The sequence below is a fragment of the Psittacula echo genome, assembly GCF_963264785.1.
Source record: "Psittacula echo genome assembly, chromosome: 1".
NCBI classification, from domain to species: Eukaryota; Metazoa; Chordata; class Aves; order Psittaciformes; family Psittacidae; genus Psittacula; species Psittacula echo.
The window spans coordinates 118,922,542-118,950,331 of NC_137735.1; the positions used below are offsets into that span (position 1 = coordinate 118,922,542).

A 27,790-nucleotide genomic window follows, 5' to 3' on the forward strand; every position below is an offset into this window, starting at 1 on the left:
AATAGAAGGTTCTACCTTGAAAATATCTTTACTTGGTCAGATCCAAGTCACAATTTTGTCTTTCATATGTCTTTGTCGGTGCTCTTGTGTTTGCCAAATCATAGAATCACAGTCAAACACATTAGTCTCTTCTGCCTCAGTTAAATGAAACTTCATGAACTTAGTCACTGTTTCAAGATACATGACAGTCAAAATCAAAGCTGTCTCTTTCCTTTCAATTGCCCCACCATGATCTGTTGACTATCTTACAACTTCCAGCAATATCAGTGCCAGCGTTTAAGCCTTAGTGTGCCACGATTCATATAAAGTACTTCCTTCTTAAAAGAGTTTTTACCTTTTTGCAGTTCACAAACATACATGTACACACACACACATGAATATGCACATACATATTTCTATCTAAATCCTAGCTTCACAAGGAGAAAAGCTTTTACTCAAGAGAATTATACATATGCTATGATTTTCTTTCTTGAACTAGTCCTTAGTTAGCTCAAGCTCTTTACAAATGGAATAATGTTCTAGAGGAATACTTCAAGTATATGCTTAAAGTACGAAATAAATAATGTGACTTAACTTGAACATCCCAGATAAATTCTAACTCAGCCGATTACACCTTCTATTACATCTTCTGTTTCAGTTCCGTCTTTTCATGTCTGAGTGAATGGTTATGGAAAGCATTAAGAAATATTTGTAAATATAACTGTAAACACATCTTTGGATTAAAGGTTAAAATTATAATTAAAAACTGAGAAGTACACATGGGAGCTGTCATAATATTGCAGAGGTAAGTTTATTTCTGATATCTGCTAGATTTTAAGAGCATCCCTTTGCAACCTAATAATGATATATGAACAAAGGTGCATATAGGTGGATAAAACATAAGGTAAAGATGATTCTTTGATGGAGTCAGACATGGAAGTCCTACTTGTCCTAGAATTCAAAATGTTTTCATTCTCAGAACAGCTAAAATTGAAATTGGTAGTGACAATAGCAACATGTTTTGTGTTTAAACAACAAAGGCGATGTTAACTTTTAGAACAGAGAACAAGGTACTGACTAAACTAACTGTGTCTTTAAAGATGCCAGACACAATTCTAGGAAGTTTATCAAAATATCCATTTTTAAAAACAATTAGGTATAGAACATCAAAGAAAAATCTTGCCAAGATTTTAATTAACTTCTGCAAATACTGAAACCTGTATTTCATTTAGGCACTTTTGATTTGCTTGTTGCCATGCTATTACATCTAACATAACATACACACACTTGTCTGTGTAACTGTTTGCGTATAACACTTTAATACATCTGTATGGATTTACAAAATATAAGTCATACTTTCTAAATTAGTTGGATTAATTTTCACATGAAAGGTATACTTTCATTTCAGTTGTCCCATATGAAGAAATTTGTTCTTTAAAGGAGAAACCATTAGGCATTCTTCGATTTCTGCAATTACTCTATTTTCCATTCCCTAAAAATACCATTTCTCTCATATTGACAGTAATGGAACAATATTAAAATGGCTTCTAGATAAAGCTTTTTCTGAAAGAAAATCACAATCACATTTGAAATAATAGTACTACTACTTATTACTAATATCATTATACAAAAAAAAAAAAAAAAAGTCTATGCTGTTGAGTATTTTACTTTTGGTGAGTGAAGCAGAGCCTTAGTTTTATTTACAGCCAGACCCAATAGCCAAATTATAAACCAGTACAACAACTAACTACAGGTTAACTGAAAATATTAAATAGTTTAATATTAAGTCAATCTAATTAAGGTTTTGTAACAAAAGACTCAAATTGTAATGCTGATGTAATGGTCATTAGAAAATTAAATATTTTTGAAGGAGAAAAGATAAAGAAATCATTAGCACAGGGCTTTGCAGTCTACCTTTGACTCAGCCTTGGCTAGGTGACTTCATCCATCTGTTCCTCTGTATAATCTCTCACAGTAACACCTAAATGAAAAAAACAAAGAAACACCTCTAAACTTATGAAGTTTTTTTCTATGATCATATTGCCTTTGGTCTTCAATAATCCTTGAATACTTATTTAAAAAAATAATATTAATTAAATTTTCCTCTGGAAAATAAACAAACAAATGAACTGTGATGATTCTCCATTACGAAACATTCAGTATTATAAAGCAAATGTCCTGTGTTTCAAAAAAACTTAGTAAAGACCTCTAAATGCAAGAGAGAAGAATTTAGCAATATCAAGAATAATAGTTATTGCACTTCCTTACAAAATGAACCAATAATAAGTAAAGTGGTCTTGGGGTTTTTTTAATAATTTTTAAGTGATTTGTTTTGGTAATAATTAGTCAAGATTCTGAAAAGAATTTCTTTCATATCTCTTCCTTCATATTTTCATCCTACTTTCTTTTATTCTGTTCTCATAATATCCAGCAAGCCAGCATTTGAATGTGAAAGAACAATTTAAAGTCTTTTCCCTTCCTCTCGTCTGCGCTGGCATCTGTGATTCCTTTTGTGTCATTTTGTCAAGTGAAAATGATTATGTCAGAGTGTAGCTCCTGATAAAAATCGTATATACATATATACATCCTATATAAATCATATATATATATTCTGTGATTCTGTGATATATCTTTTATATGGCCAAGAGAGTGAAGTCCACGCTGTAAGCAGTTCTAGTGTTTTAAATTAGACAAAACACTTTTGAGAAAAACATATATACTCCGCTTTTAAAAAATATTATTAATTTACAGCATAGGATTTGTTTAAACAAGATCTTCAGGTACAGTTCTGATGAGATCCCTCCTATTTCTTCTTTTCCCAACACACCAACTCATCAACCTTTGCAGAGGGGCCAGCAGGTAAGAAGGTGAAACACACAGAAAATGAAAGGAAAAATTAAATTCCGGCACCCCCAAAATAAGAATCTTTGTAGCTCTATTTAGTACAGTGTTTAAGACCAGAAAATTAAAACACATTTTTTATTTCAAAACTTGGAAAAACAAAATTTATCTTTCATTCTTTAAAAATAAAAGGAAAACACCATGTACCGCATAATTAACATGTAGTGCAAAACAGTCTCAGGTCTGTTGTCAATCTGCTGTGGAAGTTTGTTGTATGCACAAAAGTCTCCTGTGAGAATTTAGGGACTCAACATGAGGAAGTACTGAAGTTCCCCCATTTTCTTAGTAAACAAAATTAATTTGAAGCAACATTATGCAGCCACAGTGCCAGCCACTGGCCTAGCTGTCTTGTGCTGCAGTTGTGGCTATATCCCCACAGGAGGCAGGACGATCTGCACAGACAGCACTGGCTGCTGTTCCAAACCACACAGGGATCAGGGCTCAGCTTCGTGACACAGCCAGAGAGCCCTCGGCTCAGGTCCTCATTTCCAGCCTCCTGCAGATGTGCACCTAACAGCCATTGCTTCCCATCTGGATGCACCTTCCTCCCTTTCTTCAGACACCAAGGAAGTGGAGGAGACTGAACTGCTCTCTTTGTCCACTCCAAACCACCCTGAATCTGAGTAGTCAGTTAAGCTGCTGCAAGAGTAACAGGCAGCTTTCCTTATGATTGATCTGTTTATAAAGTCAATTAAGCATCACAATAGATAACCAAGGGGGGATGTATAACCCAACTACCGTGCATTTTTAAGTGAGGATTTGAAAAACTGCTGTCAACAGCTTATATGTTATTGATTCTGCCTTAGGAAAAAAGGACTAAACTAGTTACTGTCTCAGGAGTCTTTAGAGAACACTTTCTATGACTCTCTAATTCACAAATCCTTAATGATTTCAAACATGGTTATTTAAAAATTCCTAAAAAATCCCTCTTCATTTGGGAAGTCATACAGAATAAGGAGTTCCAGCCAAATATTTTTTTTTTTTATTTAGCATACTTACTATAAAACAGATATATCTCAGATATGCAAAAAGACACAATCAAATATGTGAGTAGATATACGGACATCTGGTTTTCAGTGATTTTAATAATTAAATTCACAGAGATGATCAACTGTGTTCAGAAAAAATAAAATATAGCACTGATGCAGTGGTGTAATTGGATCTGACATTCTTTTTGTTGGCAAACTATAGATTATGCTTGCAGAGTGCTAGACATTATTTTGAGACAATCAAAAAGCTTTTGACAAACAAGCCAAAACCAACTGAATTCAAATGATCAACCTGAAGTTAATGCCATCTGAAACCTCATTCTATAGTTCCAGTAAAGGTTTTGGAATTTCAGAGTTTCACTTTAGAATTTCAATAAAAACATAGACAGCAAATTGGAATCTTAGAAACAAGAACTTGAAATTATAATTTTTCAGCCTGCCTTCAATTTTGTATCATATTTCTTGGATGTCCCTGAGATCAGTATTTGCCCTGTATTGAGCATATCTGTAGACTTCCTGAAGTTAATATAACTGTTTACGTGCTTGGTTAATGCAAGTTCCTACATACCTTCTTAAATTATGGCCTACAAGAAGTAGCTCTTGTTAGAACTATTTGCAGGGTACTATTTTTGCATTTATTGCAAGCTTAATTCATAATTCGCTAAAATAAACACTCCCCAGTGATCCATCTAAGAATCAGATAAACTCCAGAGCCTTTTAGAATATCAGATTTTGAGAAATCAGGTTGTAAATTTAATATCATTTTCCCTTGAAATTTCTTAGAAACTAATTTATCCTAACAGTGTTAACACAATTTGGTATTAATGCACTGCATTAAGAGGTATGAATCAAATGTGATTTCTAATCTCTGCTCCAATGATTGCTAAATATGAAATGCTGAAGCTTTCCTTGGAAGCCAACACTGTTTGACTTTGTGATAAGTGAATGTACCAACCAAGCGACTCACCATGAGTCACCATAAAACTTTCTTGCAGGACAAGTAGAACAATGCTGGCAGAAAAGGTAGATATTTTTTCCCTATCACTTCTGTTCCTTCTATTTGCAGGTCCTAATGTTTTAAATCTTGCAGGGCTAAAATTTAAGTTTATTGGTGAAAAGGAAAAGGCCATGACAGGTTAGAAAATAGCTTGAAAGGGGATGTCCACAGATGGGCCAAAGCAGGGCAAAGCAAGTTACCAAAACAGCCTGCATCTGTACCCAGCTGAGCCTGGGGAAAATTAGAGATTTGCTCTTTTTTATACCTTGTGGATAGACATAATCCTTGAAACATAACCTCAAAGCTAGCGTCTTAAACTAACATCTGACCAATATTTAACACAGTTTGGCACTTGATTGAGGATTTGTGTTTGTATGCTTCACAGTAGATGAATGTGGAACACTGAATTCATAACAACCTGTTTCAACTTTTTTTTGTTTTGAACGTTATCTTCCGATATCAGAAAATTACATCTGCTGGCCTCTTGCTGTGAATATTTTACAAAGAATGTCTTTTTTTTCCCCTAAGAAAAATAATTACCTTGTATAGGAAACTTGCCATGGTTAACAGCACCATGAGAAAAATGCCCAGAAAAATCAGGCAGTTTAGAATTCTAGCAAGACTAGGTATACAATGGATGGCATTGAGAGAGTTGTCTAAACTCTGTCTGCACTTTTTAGATCAGTGAGAAAGAGCTGATGTATGTACATACCACAGAAGCTAAAAAGATGAAATGCTGAAATGCATAGTTACTGCTACTGGTATTAATTTCAGAGCAGCTTTTCAGTTAAACATTCTGATCAGTATTTTAATCAGTACACATTCTGTTTGCAGAACATTAGGAAATGCATTATAATAAATGTAAATACCATGTTCTGATTCTGTTTAACATCAATAGCAAGTACACCATTTGGTGTAATGGCCTGTGCTGGAAGTTCACCTTATTCCAGAAAACAGAATGGAAATCCATCTGGATGACTTTTGATGTTTGATATACTTCAGTTCTTCAGTGCCCAACAACCAAACACATTATAATAAATAAGAGTTAAAAAAGTTTGAAAAGTACTTCTGGAAGACTAATCAGAACAGAACATTTAAGACAGAGGCAGAATTAAATGAAGTATAACACACACAGAATCTGTAGAAAAAGCAAGGTCTGAAAACAAAGTTGTGCATTTGCTCAAGTAAGATTTGGATCCACTTGCAAAAGTGTGCTGAAATTATAGTTAGTTAAAATTAAAGGTTGTTCTATCCAAAAGCTGAGATAGGATGAGTATAGCAAAGAAATGGATATTTTTCAAATTCATATAGCAAAACCTTTTGAAGAATGAAACTAATGTTCTATCATTTCTGAAATTCTACTCAAAGAGGGTAGATATACACGGTCCATAGTGACTCAAAAGCTAAGTATTTGTCAATAAAGAAATTAGTCTCATCTGCAAAACTTGGAATTTCACATCTATTGGAAGCTGAATCAAAACAAATACTGTCATGAAATGAGTGTTTACTGTAAAAGTGCAGTATGAGCCATGTTCTCTTCTACAAAAGTCATCTATATGCACTACATATGGCTCTCAGGGTTTGCTATCAGTTATCAGACTGTGGTATAAAAAGAAGCATTTCGATGGTAAGCACCAGGTAATTTTGTTCCCCAAATTAGTACAAATCCATAGCTTAAAGAAAAAAAGCGGGGGAAAAAAAAAAGGCAGGCTGTGGGAAAAAAAAAAAAAAAAAATTAAAAAAGAAGCAGTGACAGCTGGTCTGCTAAAAATATTTTCTGAAAATAGTTTGGGAGTTGGGACTACCAGGAGCAGGGCAAGGAACGTTCTCACCTACACAGCATTAAGGCATGCAACGAAAAGACAAATAAGCTACACATGCCTCTTAAGAATAGGTCACTTATTACTGGGGAAAAAAAAAAAAAAAGAAATAAGTCTAAATAAATGCAAATAAATGTGAACACTAAAAAAATCGAACCACCAACATCTTACTTATTACTTTTATGCCATGTTATGAATATCCACTTTACAGAGATCTTCCAACAAAGATTAAGGATTGGGTTGTCAAAACAAGAATTAATTTGATCTGCTGCAAATAAGAGAAGACTGAAGTATAATTCTCCATAACCTATAGCAAGTCTTGCCTAAGTGCAGCAATTAAAAATCTTGTCGCATTAAAAGCTAGCTTCAGTCTCATTAAAAAAATTATTAATAGAAAATTTAAAGTGATATACCTTAATAGCACTTACTTGAATTCTGTATCACTAAAAGTAAGACTGAGTACAGTTAGCATGTTCCAGAGGCCCCATTAAACTAAAGGTTGACTTTTGGTACTGTATCACGGCTTCTTTGTTTCTTTCAGTTATTTTCCTACTGCTTTTAGTTTGCTAATGAAAACAGATCTCAAAGCTGAAAGTACATGAGCTAAGATTGTGTAGTATAGTAAATTAGAAATCAGAAAGCAAAACCAGAGATTTGTTATTCTTCTTTTTCCATGGTCTCATCCAAGACGGAAGGTCTTTTGGGACCATAGTTATGCACAGATAATAGTCTCCAATATTTTTCAGTTTTCAAAACTGTAATGGGAATAACCTTTACTGTATTTTTGACTTCATTTTTCTAATACAAAATCACAGCTGTAGAAAATATTGCTTTGCTTTTTCCTGTACTGGAAGTTAATAAATCATCCTTAATGTTAATTGTTTAGCTACTTTTTGTTCAATTCAGCGATTTTTCAGCAATCGTGTTTTACTAAATAAGACTGAGAAGGTAGCATGTCTGCCATGAAACTATGCACCTTTAGAATTTGGATTATGACTAACTGCTATCTTTCAGCCAAGGAAAAAGATATTCACACCTGGTATTTCTAATAAACATATAAATCCCCTGAAAATTAGGATTCTGCTTTGACAGAATTTGTTTACTTTCTGAAAGTACTTTCCCATAAATTGAAAGATTTGGGCCTGACTCTCTTCACTGCATGTTCTTGGCTACTTCACTGCTAAGAGAACTAGCAAATCTCCTAAAATGATCACATTTACAAGGTCATTTACAAGGTTATTCACAAAGTCAGTTACCAAGTCGTTACAAGATTGGTGGCCACACTGCCTCCAGCAATGCAACTTTTCTGAACGTGCTGCGCATCCACTAAAAATCTTAGCAGATTCTCCCTATCTCAGTGAGACTCCTGGATTGACAGCCCCCCAGATTAACTGAACTATCAACAGTTCATTTGAACAAAACACAATAAAGCTCTAGAAATTGTCTTTTTCTATGATGCTTTACTTAGGAATATTTATTACCATTTTGCTGTCAAATCCCTTCAAACATGACTCTTAGGAATATCATAATTTTCTTATGTCCCTTTAACTTTCATTTTAAACATAAATTTTCTGAAGCATGGGAGTAATTTTTAAACAATCTATAAAAAACATTGTCTTGTACAATGGGAGTATTTGTTATAATTGAGATGATTTATTTTTATTCATTTATTTTCCTATGTATATCATCTACCACTTGCATGACAGCACTCATACAGTAAGAACATCAGTGCCTTGGGTTTTAAGCAGAGTATTTTACAATCTGCCTTTAAAGTACATGCATAGCTTCTGTTCTCTGAGACATACACCTACATCGCTACCACCAAAAAAGAAAATGTGCTGACCTGATACAGCCAGTGAAGAAACTAAAAATGTTGGTCTAAAACTGGACTCAGCAGTAAAGAAGCAACATAGATAACAAGGGAAATAATTTCGAAAGGTTCCCATTGCCATTTTAATATGCTTTAGTTAACAGTTCAGTCCCATTCTCACAAATCAGAGAGGTCCCTAAAGACAGCAAAATGCATACTCAAGTTTAGACTTGAGCATTTTATTGGATGCAGGAAACGGCTCATGTGCCTGAACCTGTCCAGCTGTTCAATATCTCACGCATGACTGAACAGGTTACAAGCGTGGCAGATGCACATGTAGGTGTGTGCTCTTTGTTTTTACAGAAGCTTGAGGAAAAAGCCCTATCTTAATGAGAAGTTTAGACAGACAACTGTCTAACTGCTGACACTAAATCTCAAATATACTCACTGGCAGTAACATTTAGCCACCAAATTCTGCCTCATTCAGGTGGACTGCGGGCTTTGATTACTCATCAAATGACACCTGTCTGATACATTTAGGCTAGAAAATTTCATTGCTTAGACACCTTACCAGCACATCACTTCACAGGTTCAACACAAATCAGATCTACCACCTACCTCCCATACCAGATTCCCATTAAAATAACCCAAAACAAAACATCAGCAATATGCAGGGGTTCATCATTCTTTTTCTATAGCCCACAGGTACAGAACACTTAAAAAGGACAAATAATTCTGCTCCTGTGTCACAAGGCAATTGTCATAGGGGAAGATAGGTTCTCAGTCTATTTAATTAAGGGAATATATTTGTTCAGATGACCTGAAACCCTGGTGTAAATTCCTCTAGAAGGTATGACCTGATATGAAGACAAGACTTACTTATACAATTGCATTTCAGGGTTTTTTTTAAACATACCAGCTTGTTGACATTAAAAATTAACACCAGTGCTTCCAGAGCAAGCTTCTTGACTGTGTTGCATGTCCTGAAAAAGGAAGGATAAATGACATAATTACTGTTTGTCAGATTGTTTTAAGTAATACTGTCAGGCAGTAAAAGACCATGAGTATAGCAGAGCTCTTGTAGACAGAAATATATACCCTTTTCTGAATTTAACTTAAAAGAATTACAGAATAGGGGGAAATAAAATTAGAAATAAAACATCGATGTAGCCAAAATATTTGAAGGCTTAGAAGCTGCAGAAGCTAATGTCACCAACGGCAACAGATGTCAATAGAGAAAAAGCAGAGATTTTTATGGAATTACCGTAATTGTCCCTTAAGTTCACTGTGAGTAGAAAAATTCTATCTCCCAAGATTCACTAAAGGCAAAAGTCATAACAAATTCATCTTTTTTGTACAAGTATCAAAATCTGCAATGCAAATTACATACACAATATGCACATGGAATTCAGCTTTGCTCAGCATAAAATGATAATTTGAACTTCATTTTGTTCACCAGCCAACATACCAAGGAGAAGTTGACTGCAAAAGAATTCACCAGATATTTTCATGAAGTGCAATATATCATGCTAAATTTTTAACATGTTTGACGTTAAAAGTTAAGAATTTTTATTTTGTTCATGTAAAACTGCAATAAGAAAGAAAACCAAGGGCTACATCTTCACTGTTTGCTTCTGATCATCCAAAAGAAGTGTAGTGTTTGTCTTAAAAACCTATTATAAAAGCTATTCTGGTATACAATCAGAAGTGCTGACCTCTACAAATGCAGAATAAATGTTGAATCCACAGTAAGGTTAAATAAACACAGGGATTATAAAGATACTCTTGAAGAGCTTAATTTTTTGCATAGTTCTGAAATACATAGTATTAGCAGGATTAATTATTAACAGGCTAACTGTAACAAATTATGAATCAACACATTCTCGGGAGTCATATTTCAGATCTCTTTGGAAAGTATTCCTCAGATTCTCAGTCTATTTATTTCTGAGATGTGTTTCTACAAACACAGAAAACTATATAAAATAGTATTAAAGGTTTTACAGCTATTCTCCTTTTTATATATTGCTGTCATCAAAGATCCCACTTGCTGAAGCTTATGTCTACAGAATTTATGACTAGGTTTGTCAAAATTATATTCCCTCCATCACCTTATCTTCCATATATACTACAAATACAATTATTTTTAAATCTCATACCAAATTTAAACTTCTATTAGGATTTTTATTTTGAACTGATATTAATTCATTGCTGCCTCTAACTTATAAGTATTTGCATAGTCAGATTGTTATAAACCCATTCGAGCTTCTCTGGGAATAATGTGTCTTCATGTGCAAAACTCATTAGAGATTAAAAATTCCAAACAAAGAGTATGATTTAACAGCAGAACAGTTTATATGCATGTGAGAGTTATGAAAGAGATTTAACCCCAGGACCTCATATCCTTTCAAGTCCTTTTGCTCCAGATCCCACACAATTTGCTTCCTCATTTGATTTCACTTAGTGTTTTATACTTACACAAGTTACCTGAAAATCTATGTAAAACTTCCTATCATTAAAGGAGTGGTTCTATTTGCATGGTATTGTTTCCAACTATAATTACTCAAAAGCAACCAAAGTATGAACAGAAACACAATTTCAATTTTGAACGTTTTCCATTTGTTTACATAGGGAAAACATCAGATATCGTGAGAGTATCTGTAATTATATCTTAAGAAATCATTTTTAGAAATGCTATTTGCATAGGGAATACAGTGAAAAATCTACATTAGCTGTAAAAAAATCCACTTAAAGTCATCTCTTGCACAACAGTTACTCTACTCAAATCCTATGATAATATTTTTTGTAGTCTATTTTATTACTAATTTGAGTAACATGGTAGGTTGAGAAATAAATACTGTTACAAAACTTAGGACAGGTTACATGGCTCATTCTCTCATTGTGAAAAAAAGGCAGGTTATGAATCTGCAAGGCATGATTTGATTGGAAACTGTCACTTTAAGCACATGTTATATTACTTTCATTTACTCTGGAATTAAAATGTGGGCACAAACAATTATTGGGGTGTAAGTAGTACATTGCAAAAAAGTCCATAACTTTCTAACACACATTAACAGATAATTTCCTACTTCAGTCATATACTAGCATATCCATGTGGCCACTAGAAATCCTTCTGAAGATTTCGAGAACCTTCTCCTGAAGGATCTGGTCCAATGTACTTTTTGCCTTAAAAGAATGCAGAAAACAGAGAAAAAAGGTAATTTAACAGTGCTATGAAAAAATAACACACACACACACCAATTCTCTTAAGAAACTCACTGAAATGTATGAGCAACAAAGTGGTAAAACAGCCAGAAAACTTTCATACACAATTTTTTTTTTTTTTTATCTTCCAGGTCAAAGAGGAAGACCTTGAAGAGGCCAGGCAGATTTGTCAGGTTAATAGAGGCTAACAAAGGTTAAAGAGGTGGTGCCATATTCAGGGGTTTGGTTACTTAGACCATGGGACTCAATATCTGAGGCCAGGTCTACTGGAGGCTGATGGGGCTAGTCTGACAAAGAAGGGGAAGAGCTGTTTTGCTAGGAGACTTGCCAGGCTGGTCAAGGCAGCTTTAAACTAGATTTGCTGAGGTAGGAGAGCACCAATACATCCGAACACTGCCAGTCAGTTGCCAGCACATGTAATGAATGATTGAATGAGTGATCCATCCTATACTTGGGATAAATCTAATCAAGATTCTTTCCTCATATGAGACATATCTGAGGTCTGAGTTCAAAACAGAATAATTAAGCACTTAGTTGTTGCAGATCAGAATTCTGATACTTAAAAGGCAAAGTCTTGTAGTCAGCTGTTAGATTGCTTAAAATTTTTTTTTTCTTTACAAAAGAAATCAGTCCAGCCAGAAAAAAAAAAAAAAAATCCACATGAACAAGCTTTTCTCTGTGAATACAGGAAAGAATTAAATAAAAGCAACAAAACTATCATTTTCAATAAAATTGAGATAAAGCAGCATGAAATACAATGCAAGTTCTCAGATGTAATGTGAATGGGTTCAGTGTCAGGGGAAATCCCCCAACCCCTAACAGCTAGGGTCCTAATGAAGATCTAAGCTAAATCCCTATTGCTCTCAACAGAATATTCTGAAGAGGAGAGTGTGAGAAGCATGCCTTAAAATGTAGCCCCTGTGCAGTCTGAGGGCAGTCTCAAGAGGCTAGTTTTAGACCCAAAACTTCTGCATATAAAGCAAACTTGTAATAACAGATTGGTATGGATGGATCATTCCAATACATTTTAAGAATGGGAAAGGGAGTAATTTTCCACAGGAACACAAGCTCAAGTATGCCCATTTACTGAAGGCTGAGAAATGAGTACTTCAGTGCCTTAATAACTTTGAATTATGTGCATTGCAGTGATAGAAGCTAAACCCCATGAGATCTTGACAAGCAGAAGCACTTAGCATGCTCTGGAAGTGAGTCTTGTGCACACAAGGAAAGCTTCTTGTAGGTAGATGTAGGTAACCCTGTAAAAAGGGTTTTACTGAGGACCTGCATCCTTCTAACAGCTCCATGTCTTTTTTATATTGAGAACACCAGAACTGTACACAATACTCCAAGTGAGGTCTCACGAGAGCAGAGTAGACAGGCAGGATCACCTCCTTCGACCTGCTGGTCACGCTTCTCTTGATGCAGCCCAGGATACACTTGGCTTTCTGGGCTACAAGCACACATTGAAGCCTGCTCATGTTCATTTTCTCATCTTTCTTCATTTTCCCAAGACCTTCTCCACAGAGATGCTCTGAGTCTCTTCTCCTCCCTGAATCTCTTCTCTGCCCAACTTGTAGCTGTGCCTGGGATTGCTCCTACCCAGGTGCAGGACCTCACACTTGTCATGGTTAAACTTCATAAGGTTGGCATCAGCCCACCTCACAAGCGTGTCGAGGTCCCTCTGGATGGCATTCCTTCCCTCCAGCATATCAACCGAACCACACAGCTTGGTGTCATCGGCAAACTTGCTGAGGGCGCACTCAATCCCACTGTCCATGTCACCGACAAAGATGTTGAACAAGATCGGTCCCAACACGGACCCCTGAGGGACACCACTCATTACTGATCTCCAGTCGGACATTGAGTCATTGAGGTTTGCTTTGTATGCAGAAGTTTTGGGTCTAAAGCTAGCCTCTTGATTTGAGACTGCCTCAGACTGCACAGGGGCTACATTTTAAGGCATGTTTCTCTTTCTTGGAGTTTTGAGTACAGTTCTGGTGTCCTCAACATGAAAAGGACATGGAACTGTTGGAACAAGTCCAGAGGAGGGCCACGAGGATGATCAGAGGACTGGAGCACCTCCCGTATGAAGACAGGCTGAGAAAGTTGTGGCTGTTCAGCCTGGAGAAGAGAAGGCTGCATGGAGACCTCATAGCAGCCTTCCAGTATCTGAAGGGGGCCTATAAGGATGCTGGGGAATGACTCTTCATTAGGAACTGTAGTGATAGGACAAGGGGTAATGGGTTCAAACTTAAACAGGGGAAGTTCTGGTTAGATATAAGGAAGAAATTCTTTACTGTAAGGGTGGTGAGGCACTGGAATGGGTTGCCCAGGGAAGTTGTGAATGCTCCATCCCCAGCAGTGTTCAAGGCCAGGTTGAACAAAGCCTTGGGTGACATGGTTTAGTGTGAGGTGTCCCTGCCTATGGCAGGGTGGTTGGAACTAGATGACCTCAAGATCCTTTCCTAAGCATTCTATGATTCTATAATTGTTCCGTGCAGAAAGATTTCGCATGCAAAATACATCAGTTTGAAATAAGCATTGTTATCTTCACAGGAGTACCTCCAATTTAAACATATGCTCTAAAATAAATGAAGATGGGATGGAAATTCCTATAATTTCTTAGCTCAGAGGGCTTCCTTAAAGAAGCACAAAATTAGAATGAGCCTCCCAGATCACAAAATTTTGTTCTTTATTAAGATCTAACGCATTCACTTTTGAAACTATTCCTAGCCTAAGCTTAAAAATAACTACCTTATCCCCCTCCCACCTCCACTCCCACACACCACCCCCTGCGCTTTAAGGATAGTCCCAAAATACAGACTTGGCCTTTTGCCTCATTTCCAGCCTGAGCTATTTATAATTGTTTTCTCCCTTTTTTGTTCTTGTACAAACATTGGCTTTTAGCCTAAATGGTAATTTTTCTTCCAGTCTTTATCCTACTAGTAAATATCTTGATAACCACATGCCCTGCTGACTTGTTTAGCCTCAGATAAAAAGCTCTAGCTTTTCTTGTTCACCCATCACAGATTTAGTGTGATTGTTTTAGTTTTAATTTATTTATCCTGAACATAGGTAATCAAAATTGAGTTTTCCAGATGAGCATCCTTTTGTAGGAGGAACATCTCTATATCTACTGGCATTACCTTTTCAACAGTCATCTCATTTTCTGGCTACAAGACTTTAGTAATTTATAATCCTGCTGTTATATAGGACAGCTGATTGCATTTCCACCTCCATTCTTGGCAAACTTCTGTTTTTCAACAGAAGTTTGACACTAGTACCAGGGTTCATCACCTCATATTATCTATTATTGGATTTTACCCTATTTCTACTAATCCAGTCCTAACAAGTGATTTTTATACAATGCCCTACCCTGTATTGGCAATGCTTGCAGATTTATATTGTCAAAAGATACAATCAATATTTTTACTGTATTTCTACAAGGGCCATTACTGACAATGTTAAACAAGTTCAGTGCCAAGTTCTTCTAGTAACTACTGTGCTACCAGACATTGCAGGGCTGCCTGTAGCTCTTTCTCTTTTGGATAGCTTTTATGCACTGCCCAATAATTCCATTAACTCTTGTGATTTGTAATTTAATTATTAGTTTCTCCAGAGCTGAATTTCAGAAAGATGGTATCAAGTGTTATCTTCATCTGCTAAATCAACTGTAAAATATTGTATCTCAATCTACATAAATTTCATGGCATTTTAACTCAACCTTTCTCTGTATTTATTTAATTGCCTGAGTACATCTGTGTCGAAAAATATGCCCTTTGCAAAACCGAACTTGAATAACAGGCCTACTTATTTTTTCCATTTAATTTTCAATAAATCTATTTTTACCATTTTTCCCCATAAAACTGTTTTTTGGGTTTTGTTGGGGCATTGTTTGTTTGTTTGCTTTTTTACAGCCAGATCCTCTCAAATACCTCACTACTTATCAAAGCTCATTTTAATCAATATCATTTTTTGCAGGTTCACAACCTATCTAACTAATAACTTGCTGGAAAGAATGTGCACAAATATCTAGGCCTTACCATATTCTTAGCATTTGTTCTCTAGTCTGTATCTGCAAAGTTGAAGATCCCATAAAATTTGTCTGTCCAAAACCATTACAGACAAGATCTTAATCTCTGTTTATATATCCAAAACTGGGGGTACAATAGATAATTGTTTATTCTATGTTACTCCAATCAAAAATTTTTTTCTCTAATGATTTTGAAGTTAAGAATAATATTTGCTATGGCATGGGTCAGACCAAAAGTCCATTTAGCTTACTGTGGAGTCTCTGACTATGCCTGCTGCCAAATGCTTCGGGCAAGAGTTCAGGAACAGGTTTAAGAATTGTGCAAGTACATAGTGTTTTTCTCCTGGTATATCCTACAAGGTTTTGGAAGTTCTTCCAAAACAACCTTCCTAAACCAGCAGTTACATCTATTCCCTTGTGTTTAATGGTATTTTACAGCTATTTGATTCTTGGGATCGTTTATACCTCAGCAACCACATCTTGCAATGAACTATAAAATTTAATTATGTATTCTGCAAAGACATTCTTTTTACCAAAACAGTTTTCAATTATTTTAGTCCCTCATCTGGTATTAGGACAAATAAAGTCATTTCCTGTTCACTTTTACTGTAAATTGCGTAAGTCTTCCCAGGATCTCTTCTACCCTGGAAAACCCTTACATAAGTAATGCATGACATCTGTCTTGCCTTTGCACAAATTTAGTTGCTGCTTTCCTTCTCTGTACCTTTTGAATTCTAATATGTATGCCTGGAGCTAGCCCAAACAGTATCTGTCACGCCAAAATAACTTGCTCCAATTCTGCTGATGGGGTTGACCAGTACAGTCCTGTTACTTACAGGGACTTGACTGCTGAGGAGACTGAAGCAAGCAATACACCAAGGAGATGACATGTTTCTGAATAGTGTGATCATCTGCAAATGGGAATGCTGAGAAGAATTATTTTCTGCATTTAATTAGAATTTCCCCTTGTGCAGTTTGTACCCGTTGGCTTTCTCTGTGCACCACCAAGGAGAATCTGGCTCCAGCTTCTGTGCAAATACCTACAGAGAGCTGAAGACTGGAGTTAAGAAGCCCCTTTAGTGTAGTCTTCTTTAAGGAAAATGAAATCAGCTTCTTCAGCCTCTCTTCACACATCATATGCTACAGCCCTCCACCACCTTGGGCAAAATTCCTTCTGGGAGAGGCCACACCAAATTAGACCATATTTTATGTAACCCACTTGCAGTCTCTGAAAGTGAATGCTTTGAAAAAGAGAAATGAAAAGCAATTTGGAAGTGGTATTGCTGTAGTATACACTCAAGCACCCAGTAATGTGTTGAGTAAATATGTCTTGACACACTGGTTGCATCTTTGTGGTTTTGTGTTCAAAAATCTTGGATGATTCCCCACCCCACACAACCCAGACATGGATCTGCAATATCCCAAACATTGCCTTCACTGCATTTTCACTATTTGGTGCAATTCGACATCCAGGCTCTTCAAGATGTATGCAAGATCATCCTGAATTAAAATTAAAAATTTGTGAGTATGGGATTTGACAGTAACATTTAAAGCAATAAATTCTGAACAAGAAAACCACAGGCCTGGAAAGATGTTAAAAAACAGTATCATGAAGGTCATTGTGTTTCAGTAGAATTAAGAAGCTTTCTAAGACCCTACATGCTTTATTTCGAGTCCCCAATATATAATGGAAATGCCATTTTTATTTATTTCCCGGATTAGATCATCAGATACTTCCATGATGATAAGCTTCTCAGGTCAGAAGCCGCATCTTCCAGTGGTGTTATTCAGAGCACTGCAATTTATCCTGCCACATGGAGAACATGGGCTGGATTGTTGCTAAAGATTTATATTGTGAATGGCCTAAAACATACCAAAGAAGTTACTAGGACTACAAAGGAGACTACCTGTAAATAGTTAAATGCAGGACAGAAATACAGAACAATACTAGCTAATGCCATCCTTTATCCATAGATCAGCTTTTGATTATATCAAAACTGATAAAATCATCATCTTGAAATCTAGTTCACGTTTAGCTTGTTGAATCTACTGCCTGCTCCTCCTTTTACTAAGATACTTACTAGGATGTCAAGGACAAAAATAACAGCCTTCACCTCTGAAGTGATAATGGACAGCAGATGAACAACAGTCTGAACAGTTCCTGCCCCTGCAAACAGAAACTTCTACCTTCTCAAAACCCTGCTAGATCCCGAGCAATAAATAAACCAAATCACAAGATAACAACAGCAAAATTCAGTTACATGGTGCTTTGCGTATCACACAACTCTACAGATTTATGTAAGTCTCTGCACTTAGTGATCATTTGTGTAATTTATGCCACTGCTCCGTACTAGTTAATAACCTGAAGCAGTAACTTGCTCACCACTGCCTGTAGGTATTTTTCTTCATTGTTTTTCCAAACAGCAATAATAGATTTCAATAATAAAGCAAAATGAGCACTCATCCCAGCCAATGTTGAAATAATTGTGTAAAAGTTCTTTAGCAAAGATTTACATATCTGATTTATATATATACATATAAATTTATTTAAATCAAAAGCAAAAAGCAGAATATTGAAGATGGTTGCCAATAATACATATATAAGGACTTTAAAACTTTCAGCTCCTTTCCTTATTCTTTTTTCCTTTTTACAACCTTTTGTCCTGGAACACTGGCAGTGTGAGAGAGGACCACTACTAGAGAAACAAAAGAACACAAGAGAACAAAGGAAAGAGAACCTAAAGGTAATCACGAAATACAGAGACTGTGCTACTGGAATTCAGTCTTACCTTCTATCCGTTTATACCATTTCATTTAGAGCTGAAGAAGGAACAATATACTAATAAAAACAACCATATGAAATGGTTTTTAAACTCTGAAGTTGAGATGCTAATTGATGAATTTAAGTTTGCTGTATTTTTGTCATCAGCTGGGAGGCTCTTAGGACACCCAGACACTAGACAGCCTGAGATAACAGTGTTTGTTATTTTGTTATTAATTTTTAAACCAAAACCCCTAAATGTCTTCTTGAATTTCAGCTGCTTTCTGTTTAAAATGTTCGGGGGTTTTTTCTGCAGTCACAATATGCTTCATGCTTGCTAACTGATGGATCATCTGCCAATTTTGTACTCATAATTAAATAGAATCATAATCGTAGAATCAGCTAAGTTGAAAAGACTTCTAAGATCATCAAGTCCAACCATTACCCCAGGACTGCCTAGACCGCCACTAAACCATGTCAGTGAGGGCCTCATCTGCACAGTTTTTGAACACTTCCAGGGACGGTGATTCCACCACTGCCCTGAGCACCCTGTTCCAATACTTGAGCACCCTCTTGGTGAAGAAATTGTTCCTCATATACAATCTAAACCTCCCCTGGCGCAGCTTGAGGCCGTTACCTCTTGTCTTATTGCTTCTTATTTGGGAGACTGATCTCCACTTCACTACAACCTCTTTTCAGGAGTTGTAGGGACCAATAAAGTCCCCCCTGAGCCTTCTCCAGACTAAACAACCCCAGCTCCCTCAGCATCTCCTCACAGGACTTGTGCTTGAGACACTTCACCAGCTTTAGTGCCCTTCTCTAGACCTGCTCCAGCACCTCTGTGTCTCTCTTGTAGTGAGGGGACAAAACTGAACATAGTATTCAAAAAACCATAAAAGCTGTTCTTTAAGGAAAAAGGACTTGCACGCAATAAGATAACCAAACACTAAAGGAAGTTAATGAAAAGAGGTTTCTTTTGTTATTTTTATCACAAGATAAAACAGTGCAAATAATTGGAAAATCCTTCTGCATCATTTTAATTTCTTACTTTTCATAATTTTGGTGTTATTTTTATCCTCGTGCAATACATATATTTGTGTTCATATATATATTTTCATGTATATTAATTAGAAGGAAATTACTCCAAAAACTTAAGTATGTTTATTATATATTATTATATTATGTTACATCATTAAGTAATATTTTATTATTATATTACTACATAGTAGGCATATATTATTATATATTACCATAATGTTTATTGTTACATTATATAATTTTTCTTATTTTTGCCTTTCATGAATATTCTAGCAAATTGGTTCTTTTCAGTATCTTTAAAAACATCCGAAGGAATATTCCTGCATAGGTCAACTTAAACCTAAATATTTGCACTAAAATCTTGACTATATTCACCCAAGTGAGGGTCAGAAATATGGTATGACTCATCCAAGTAATTCTCATCATTGTATCTCTTACTTTAACTTCATGCAAACCCTCTCTTATAAAGACATCTAAAGAAATACTCCCCAATCACCTTCTTTCATGCTTCTGCAAAGTACTTGAATTTCACAAGTTTTAGGTTTTTGCATAGCTTTCACTGCCTCTATATCTTTGTTGGTAGCTATTTATACTAGAAACATAATAAATGTTTAAGAGCTGAAGAAAATCCAGCATTCCAGATATATAAAAAAACTTGTTCAAGGGGCTAGAAAGGCTGTTCTGAAACTCCTTTTAAACTTCTTTTATCAATTGTTGTCTTTGAGTTTTTAAACTGAAAAATACTTACCATATTTTTGCATAACTACAGAGCACAGCAGTTATTACATGCCTTTCATCTTACTGCATTTCAATAGCACTTAACATTTCTTATAACTTGGCTTCCCTCACGCGCACCATCTACAGCATCACACTCTGAAGACAATCACATACAAAGAAAGTGTAGGACTGGATTAATAACTGCAAATGAAATAAAGGTGAGTGCACGTTCAAGACGTTATTTTAAAAATCAAGATTTATGACTTCTACTTTTGGTAAGACATCCTGCAATTGTTGTATTTTCCTCCTCCACCTACTCTCATTGTGCAGGGATGAATACACATATAATTAAAAATACCTTGCTGTGTGTTTAAAAAGACAATACCCTGATAATTACATGTAAGGAGCAAACATATATGCTGAATAGGTGCAGGAAATCTGAACGACATGCTTTATTCTAATGTTCACTTCTGTTCTACTTGGAATCCTTCAACATTTCACATTCCTAACAGTTACAGAGTAAAAAAAATACAGAGAGTTTAATACCTCATATAAAGCTTGCAAGTTGTACCACCTTCCAAAATTATATCAAATACACCAATTTGTCTGCTACACTGACCTACCAGTAACTAAAATTTTGGTGAGTATGTATACATTTTTCCTCAATGCCAAAGTGTAGTCTGGCACACAAAGCCCCATAAACCCAAGCATTTTGTTTCTTTCTTTCTGTCCACATCTGAAAAAGGCTGAGCCTCCCCAAGCAAGCATGTTACCTCTAAACAAACTGTAAAGAAAGTGAGTGCCTCTGTGGGGACATTTAACAGCAGACATTTACAGTTCTGCAAGCACCAGTGAAGACACCAGCTGAACAGGGCCTTTTTACTCTTTTTTTGTTAGTGTATTTCTCATGCTAGTAAAGATGTGGCATCTAACTGGAGTATTAACATGATAATGTTTTATTCAAACAAAACTTCTTAGTCCAAAGTATATGGTATCTATAAAGTCCCATCTTTTCTAGCAATCTTTGAACATATGACACTGTGCCAGGGAAGGTTAAAGGTGTTTTTCTGGAAACATTTCCTAGCCCAAGAAAGTTGTATAGCTTATTACATTGTTCCCATCCCAGGGTAATCATGCAGAAAGTTCTGAGGCATTTTTTTTGCTTTGGTTTGGGGTTTTTTGTGTTTTGTTTCATTTTTTCATCATTGCTTTTTGTTTGTTGATGTGTGCACAGAATTTCTTCTGGCTGTTTGCAAAAACCAGATATATCCTGCAAGCACAACCACTGGTTTGTTGATAAGCTCTAAATACTAGACTGCAGAAAGCAGTTTTTAAGTTTTCAAAGTATCCTAGCTGCACTACCAGACACTGAGTGCTATAAAAATAATGTGGTATCTACCTAGGATTATTTAAAAAACAAAATAAATGTAGCATAATAACATATGTAACACAATAAGCTATGTTATTTTGATTCCAGGCAGGAATATCTTACCTTTTTGTAATCTATGTTGGAGGTTTAGGGGACAGAATCTTCTCGATCAGTTGAAACACTATATGAGCAGTGTTAGTTTTGTATAGAGAGGAAGTGAGGTGAAGGACAGGTGGAAGGAGAGGTGTCTTTCATTTTTAAGCTGTCTATTCAAAGCAGGATTCCTAGGCTGGAAGTCGAAGCATAATTTTGGCTACATGGCAGCAGCTGAAGCAGGACTTTCCAGGAGAAGCATGTTCTGCTGCAGTTCCAGACATTTTGCCAGGCAGAGGTGGATTACCGAGCCTTGGCAAGGAAAAACCCAGTCACGTACTCTCACCCAAACTTGTACTCTTCCTCATTCTTTTGTGGAATGCAAAGTTTCCAAGAGCCTGGGGCGGGCTACTGACTTCCCAGAATTGTTTTGATCTTCATTGAGTCTCTCTAAAGGAAACTTCAGGAAGGAACAAAAGCCTGCATGTTCAGCCCACAGCTCTATACCCTCGAAGAAGGTATGCACGCAGCTTTATAGCTAACAAAGCACAGCCAGATCTTGCAAAGGCCTCGTCTGACATCCAAGTGGCAGGTGGCTGAACTACACTTGAAGATCTGCTCTCAGCGCCCCTTAGCCTTGGAATGCCCAGCAGCTGTGTGGAAGGGAAAGCTGCTGAGATGCTGCACTGGACAACCTGCATGTATAGTGCCAAAATGTTTCAAGCAGCTTTTGCTTTGAGAGAGCACTTCCCTATTAGAAAATTGACATTTCTTGCAGGTCAGCACTTTGCTCTGAAGTCCCATGGGAAACATGAGGTTGACTATGCTTCAGGCATATGCTTCAGCTACCAGTGGTGAACAAACACCATGTAATAAAACATACTGTTGTCAGAAATTCAAATCCACTCAGTAAGCATACTTCCCTGAAAACAAAGAACACATGCATCTTTCTCATTCCATGGGCACAGAACAAAACTGTGTCCCTTTCAGAGCAGGAGCTTCTAAGCCTCATTGCTTCATGCCAGAGACAGTGGGGAATGGGGAGCTGGATGATAAGTCCCTGTAGCCACACAGGTATTATTTCACAGGTTGAAGCCAAGACCCACTTACTTAATATTTGAGCATTTATATTTCCTTTCAAATATGCTGGAATTGTTGTCATGTGCCAAAAGAAGGTGCCATTCAGTAAGCCTCCACAACTGAACAGAAATCTAAAGCTTCCTATTTCCTTCAGTTAAAGGTTCTGGCAGCACATGTTGCATATTTTCTTGGTTTTCTTTATATGAAATTCTCCACCCACAGCAATCTTCCTATATGTTCACCCCTGGGCTCTGGATGAAGTCTGTACTGCATCTCTTCCAGTATTGCCTAATCAAGGTACAAACTGCACTGTACACTGAAAAGAATTCCTGTATCACTGAATCCTTTGTGGCTCCAATCTCTGACACTTGGTCCATGTCCATCTGTAGGAAAATGAGAATACCTCACTATTTCCTTAACTGAGCTAATAAACATCAACACACTAAAAAGACTAAGGAAATCAGATCTGAACTATCATGGTTTTAACTGGTTGTGATGCAAAGACTAAATACTTAGAAAATAAAGAATACTTGAAATACTTAGAAAATTAAGTCCTAGGATGTCTCATGTGCAAAACAGACAAAAAATTTCTGTAAGATTAATCTACAATTGCACACATTGTCCTTTTGCAACTGTGCTACCCATAAGCAGCCAGTTGTGCTAACCATATGCATGCATATATAACTAATCCTTATGCTTACATGTATTTATCTCTTTATGCATATACTCACCTGCAAAAGATCAAAAAATTAATCTGACAAATTAATGAGTCTGCACTGAAATTTTATGCACAAATGTGTATAACGCATTGCTTATTGCAGCTGTACATTTAAGTTTGAACAATTTGTGTATGTATGCAAAGATGATAGAAGACATCTCTTCACGTTTCTTCAGCAACTACAGCAACTGCATTATATGAGAAGAGGGCTACAAATTATTTTAGCCTGTCACACCCTTGGAAATTCCCAGTTCTTGCATGTTAGTGAAATTGTGAGCTCTGAAGAGGGATGACATTTATGCTTTTCTGGCACAGGAGGATAGCAGGAGAGGAGAAAAGACAAATTGAACTTAAAGGGGTGAAACACCTGCCGATTATTCAATTCTACCTGCAAGCAGACAAAGCCAAAAGTCTTCTCTTTGATAGTTTTCCTTTAAGTAAATGCCATTTTGATTATTTTTCAAAAGTTATCCTACTTAAATTTACTGAACCATTTCTCTCATAAGAATTTAATTTTAAATTTTATTTAAAATTTAATGTCAGCCATTAATTTTAAATGGCTGACACATCTGAACAGGCTAAATACAACTCATCACCCTGACGTGACTCATAATACTTGTTTAAACTAAAATTTCTTCAGAAGAGGCAAAGGGGCACAGTACTTGGTAACAGACTGAAAGAATTGCCTCCAGTATCCTTCAGTTTACATTAGTCTGATGATTTTAGTTAGTTAAACCCGATGGCACCTCTTAGTGTCAATAAATCTAACAATTCTTGATAGTCGCTAAAGAAGAGCTACTTGAATTGTCAAGATGAGAGCAGCATGACAGAGGATCAACTGCAGAAACTGAGAATGTATCTGCCCTCCCCCTCTGCAATTTACAGACTGAATGAAGTCTGGGAGCTCTTGATAGAGAGAATTCTGGCCTGCTCCATGAGAAAGTACCTTTTCTCACTACTTAGTTCCTTCCATTTTCATACGAATGTTCCTTTGTATCACCCAGAACAATGACTAATTCTTTGTAAAACAAAGGTACGAAGGGAAGACTTAATATGCAAGTTAAAGTTTCGATAAAGGTCAGCATATCAGCTATTTTAGCTACAAGTATCCACGTTATTCACAGACAAGATAAAACAACAATTTTTAAGCTGTGGTCAAGAGGTTCCTGGAAGTGATTCACTACAAGCAGCACTTAAAACTTTCATATGAAGAACAGCTGCACAGCATATTCCTGTTCATGTCTGCAGCTTTAAATTTGTGATTTTAAAAACCCACTTCCCCCCTCCCTTGATATCACCATTCAAGCAGTTGTTGTAGTAACATTACAAATGATACATAATAAAGAAAAGGTCTGTGCAAGGCCTTCAACCATTTAAGATCCCTCCCACAGAGATAAATATTACATCGTACACCTGAATTACTGCCCCGGGCAGAAAGTTAAGAAGTTACGGAAAGGAGTAAGTTTAAACAGTAGTGTTGCTAAGGAATAGTTTCACATCATGAAATAAGACAAAACATAAAAAGAGTAAGAGTTAGATTTAATGATTAATTAAATTATTACTTAACCCAGCTCTTACACATCTTTTCCTTCTCATATTAAGGAAAAAATGGGGTTTAGGTAATGGGTAGTATATTTGAACAAAAATATATGCATTGCACAAGGATAAAAGCAACACTGAAATTGCAAAGATTTTCATTTCATGTAAGAAATTAAAACGATGCATTAGTGTAAAAGTTAAATGGGAATATTTTAGTAGTCAAAATAAATATTTAATAAAAACCACACACCTGTGACAAAGTATCAAAACAACAGAACTTAGTATTTTAAAAGTACTATCTACATTTCCTTGTGTTAAACATTGCTAAATTCAGTGGCTTAATTATTATCACACTGCCCTCAGCAATCATTGTTTATATTAGTGTTGTAAAAAGTCATGAGAATAGAAATACTGTTCTGATGACAGAAATAGTAAAGCCAGTTTGCTATAAACAAGGAAGAATATACTACAGCAATGAGTCAATCCACAGCCACTGATACAAAGTCAACAAGGATTACTGCATAGCATACTTGTTACTGTACCGAAAGTGCATTTATCAGCATTCAGTGAACTGGGAGAAAAGTGAGAAAATTACCCTTTTTTATATAGTTTTTAAAAAACAACCAGATGATTGACAGTTGAAGACACTTTTCCTTTAAAAGTAAAATCATAGTCTCAAGATCTTCAGAGCACCATAAGATTTCTACTAGGTAAAACAGTATAAACCATTAGCATTGTAAATAAAGAACAATTAAAAGGTTATTGTATCATTCCATATTTAGAACGCAATTGAAAATTTTAGTGTTTTGTTGCATCCTCCTATATACCAGTGGCATTTTAATGACTTTTTGAGAAGTTATGGAATAAAATAATGCAAAAGAAAACTCTTTCATGCACAGCAGAGGTCTAGAAAGATTTAAACTGATGATGTATAAACTGAAATGTATGTAATGTTAATACAAAGAAGACTGTACGGAAGAAAGCAGCAGTGTCTGGCTTATCCCATTAATTCTGCATTCAATTCTTACACCAATACTTTGAAAGTAGCATTACTGAATATCCCTGACAAGCAATGATTTTTGTGAGTGCTATTTTCTCACTGATAGGATTCTGCACTTACGATTATTCTCAACCCTTTATGCTTCAATTCCCACCCATCTCCCACATTTATCTTTAGAAGTTGTATTTTCTCACATAAAGCATTGTAATGCCTCTTGCTGCTTGCTAAGTTATACGCAGTCAAAATTATTTCTATTTTCAAAGCACTGAGAACACTTTCCAGTTGGATCACATATTAAACAATAATTAAAAATAGCATTCTCTCCTTATTCTGTTGTGACATGATAAAGACTATTCACCATTTAATATACGTTCAATTTCTTCTAGTCGTTTCAAAGCAGCAACTCTCTTTTTCTCAATGTCTTTGATTTCTTGTGTAGATCTTCTGGGAATCTCTTTGTCCATGCTGTTTTTCTCTGTTAGTTTCCCATTTTTTGAGTGCCCTTTATTGTTATCAATTGTTGTCTGGGTGGCTTTCTGCTCGTTTTTTACTTCTTTCAAATTTTGAAAAGATTTTTTTTTTCCTCCTGCAGCTGCAGTCCCACCTGGTGGAAACGATGACTGCTCTGTAGCACCGAGTGATGCAATTTTACTTCTAACTATGTTTAGGTGACGCTGAATATACTCTTCATGAGGTGCCAGTGCTAGTGTTTCAACCAGACATTTTTCCGCTTTTATTAAGTCTCGCTCTTCGAAGTAAACCACACAAAGATTGTGTTTCCCCTGCACATTGTTCGGATCCAGTTCCAAAATTTTTTCAAAACACATTTTTGCTCCAACGATATCCTTCTTTTGGTTCATAAGGATATCTCCTTTCAAAATGAGACCTTTGGTATGATCAGGATAGTACCTCAGTAAGTCTTCCAGGATGGGCAAAGCCATCAGTTCTTTTGCTGTCTGAGAATAAAGCAGTGCCAAATTGAACAAAGCACTTCGGAAGTTTGGCTGTAAACTTATGGCTTTCTTCATCCATGCCTCTGCTTCCATATCTTTTTTGTCATCCATTGCCAGCATACCCAAATTGAAGTATCCATTTGCATCCTGTGGTTCTTCTTTCACATAATGTAGCAGTCTTTGCTTAGCTTCAGGTCTATGCCGAGCTTCACCTAAGTGACACAAAACACATTTAATTCTAGATTTACTCTGAAGAACTTTTAAACCAGACCTGTCAAATGCTAATTTTTATGCAAATTAAAATGTAACAAACTTTAACACAACTGTAAAAGGGAAAGGGTTTAAAATGCTACTTTTTATCGCCACTGTGTAACAGAAAAAGTAAATTATATCTACCTTCTTTACAGAATGAAACTACTTACAGTTGACTTATAGCCAAAGTCAGCATCATTATTTTATTATCTGTTGAATTATACTTAGCTTTTGTGTAACAGATACAAAAGGTGTCTCTACAAGTTTAACAGAAGTTATTTTCATGCATGGTTGAGCAAATAGAACTCAGAGAAAAAGTCAGTTCTGACAAACCAGCTCTTACAAAGGCAAACGTGGAATGGAAGATCTCATTTTGTTAAAGACAGATTAAAGGAGTTTAAAGACAAAGATCACATAGGGTGACCTTGGATGTAGCTAGGCTAAAGTATCTTCTAACACACAAAAAACCCCCACCATAAATCTGCAACTCCCATATTTTAATTTGCATCAGTTTGAAAA

At 36.0% G+C, this 27,790-nt stretch overlaps 1 protein-coding gene across 5 annotated transcripts in view; it reads right to left on the reverse strand.

The window, feature by feature from the left end:
- Positions 1-638: 638 nt before the first annotated feature.
- TMTC3 (transmembrane O-mannosyltransferase targeting cadherins 3) overlaps positions 639-27,790 on the reverse strand; it is a 56,346-nt gene continuing 29,194 nt past the window's right edge. For 4 of the 5 annotated variants that reach the window (XM_080612564.1, XM_080612561.1, XM_080612560.1 and 1 more), the window contains 4 exons: positions 26,425-27,231; positions 9,413-9,479; positions 1,894-1,960; positions 639-653 (listed from right to left, as the gene is read on the reverse strand). In XM_080612564.1, coding sequence (XP_080468690.1) covers positions 9,433-9,479; positions 26,425-27,231 — 854 coding nt within the window. In that variant the 3' untranslated portion in view covers positions 639-653; positions 1,894-1,960; positions 9,413-9,432. Of the gene's footprint in view, positions 654-1,893; positions 1,961-9,412; positions 9,480-25,049; positions 27,232-27,790 lie in introns of those variants that run through there. The other variant, XM_080612563.1, reaches the window with a different exon arrangement.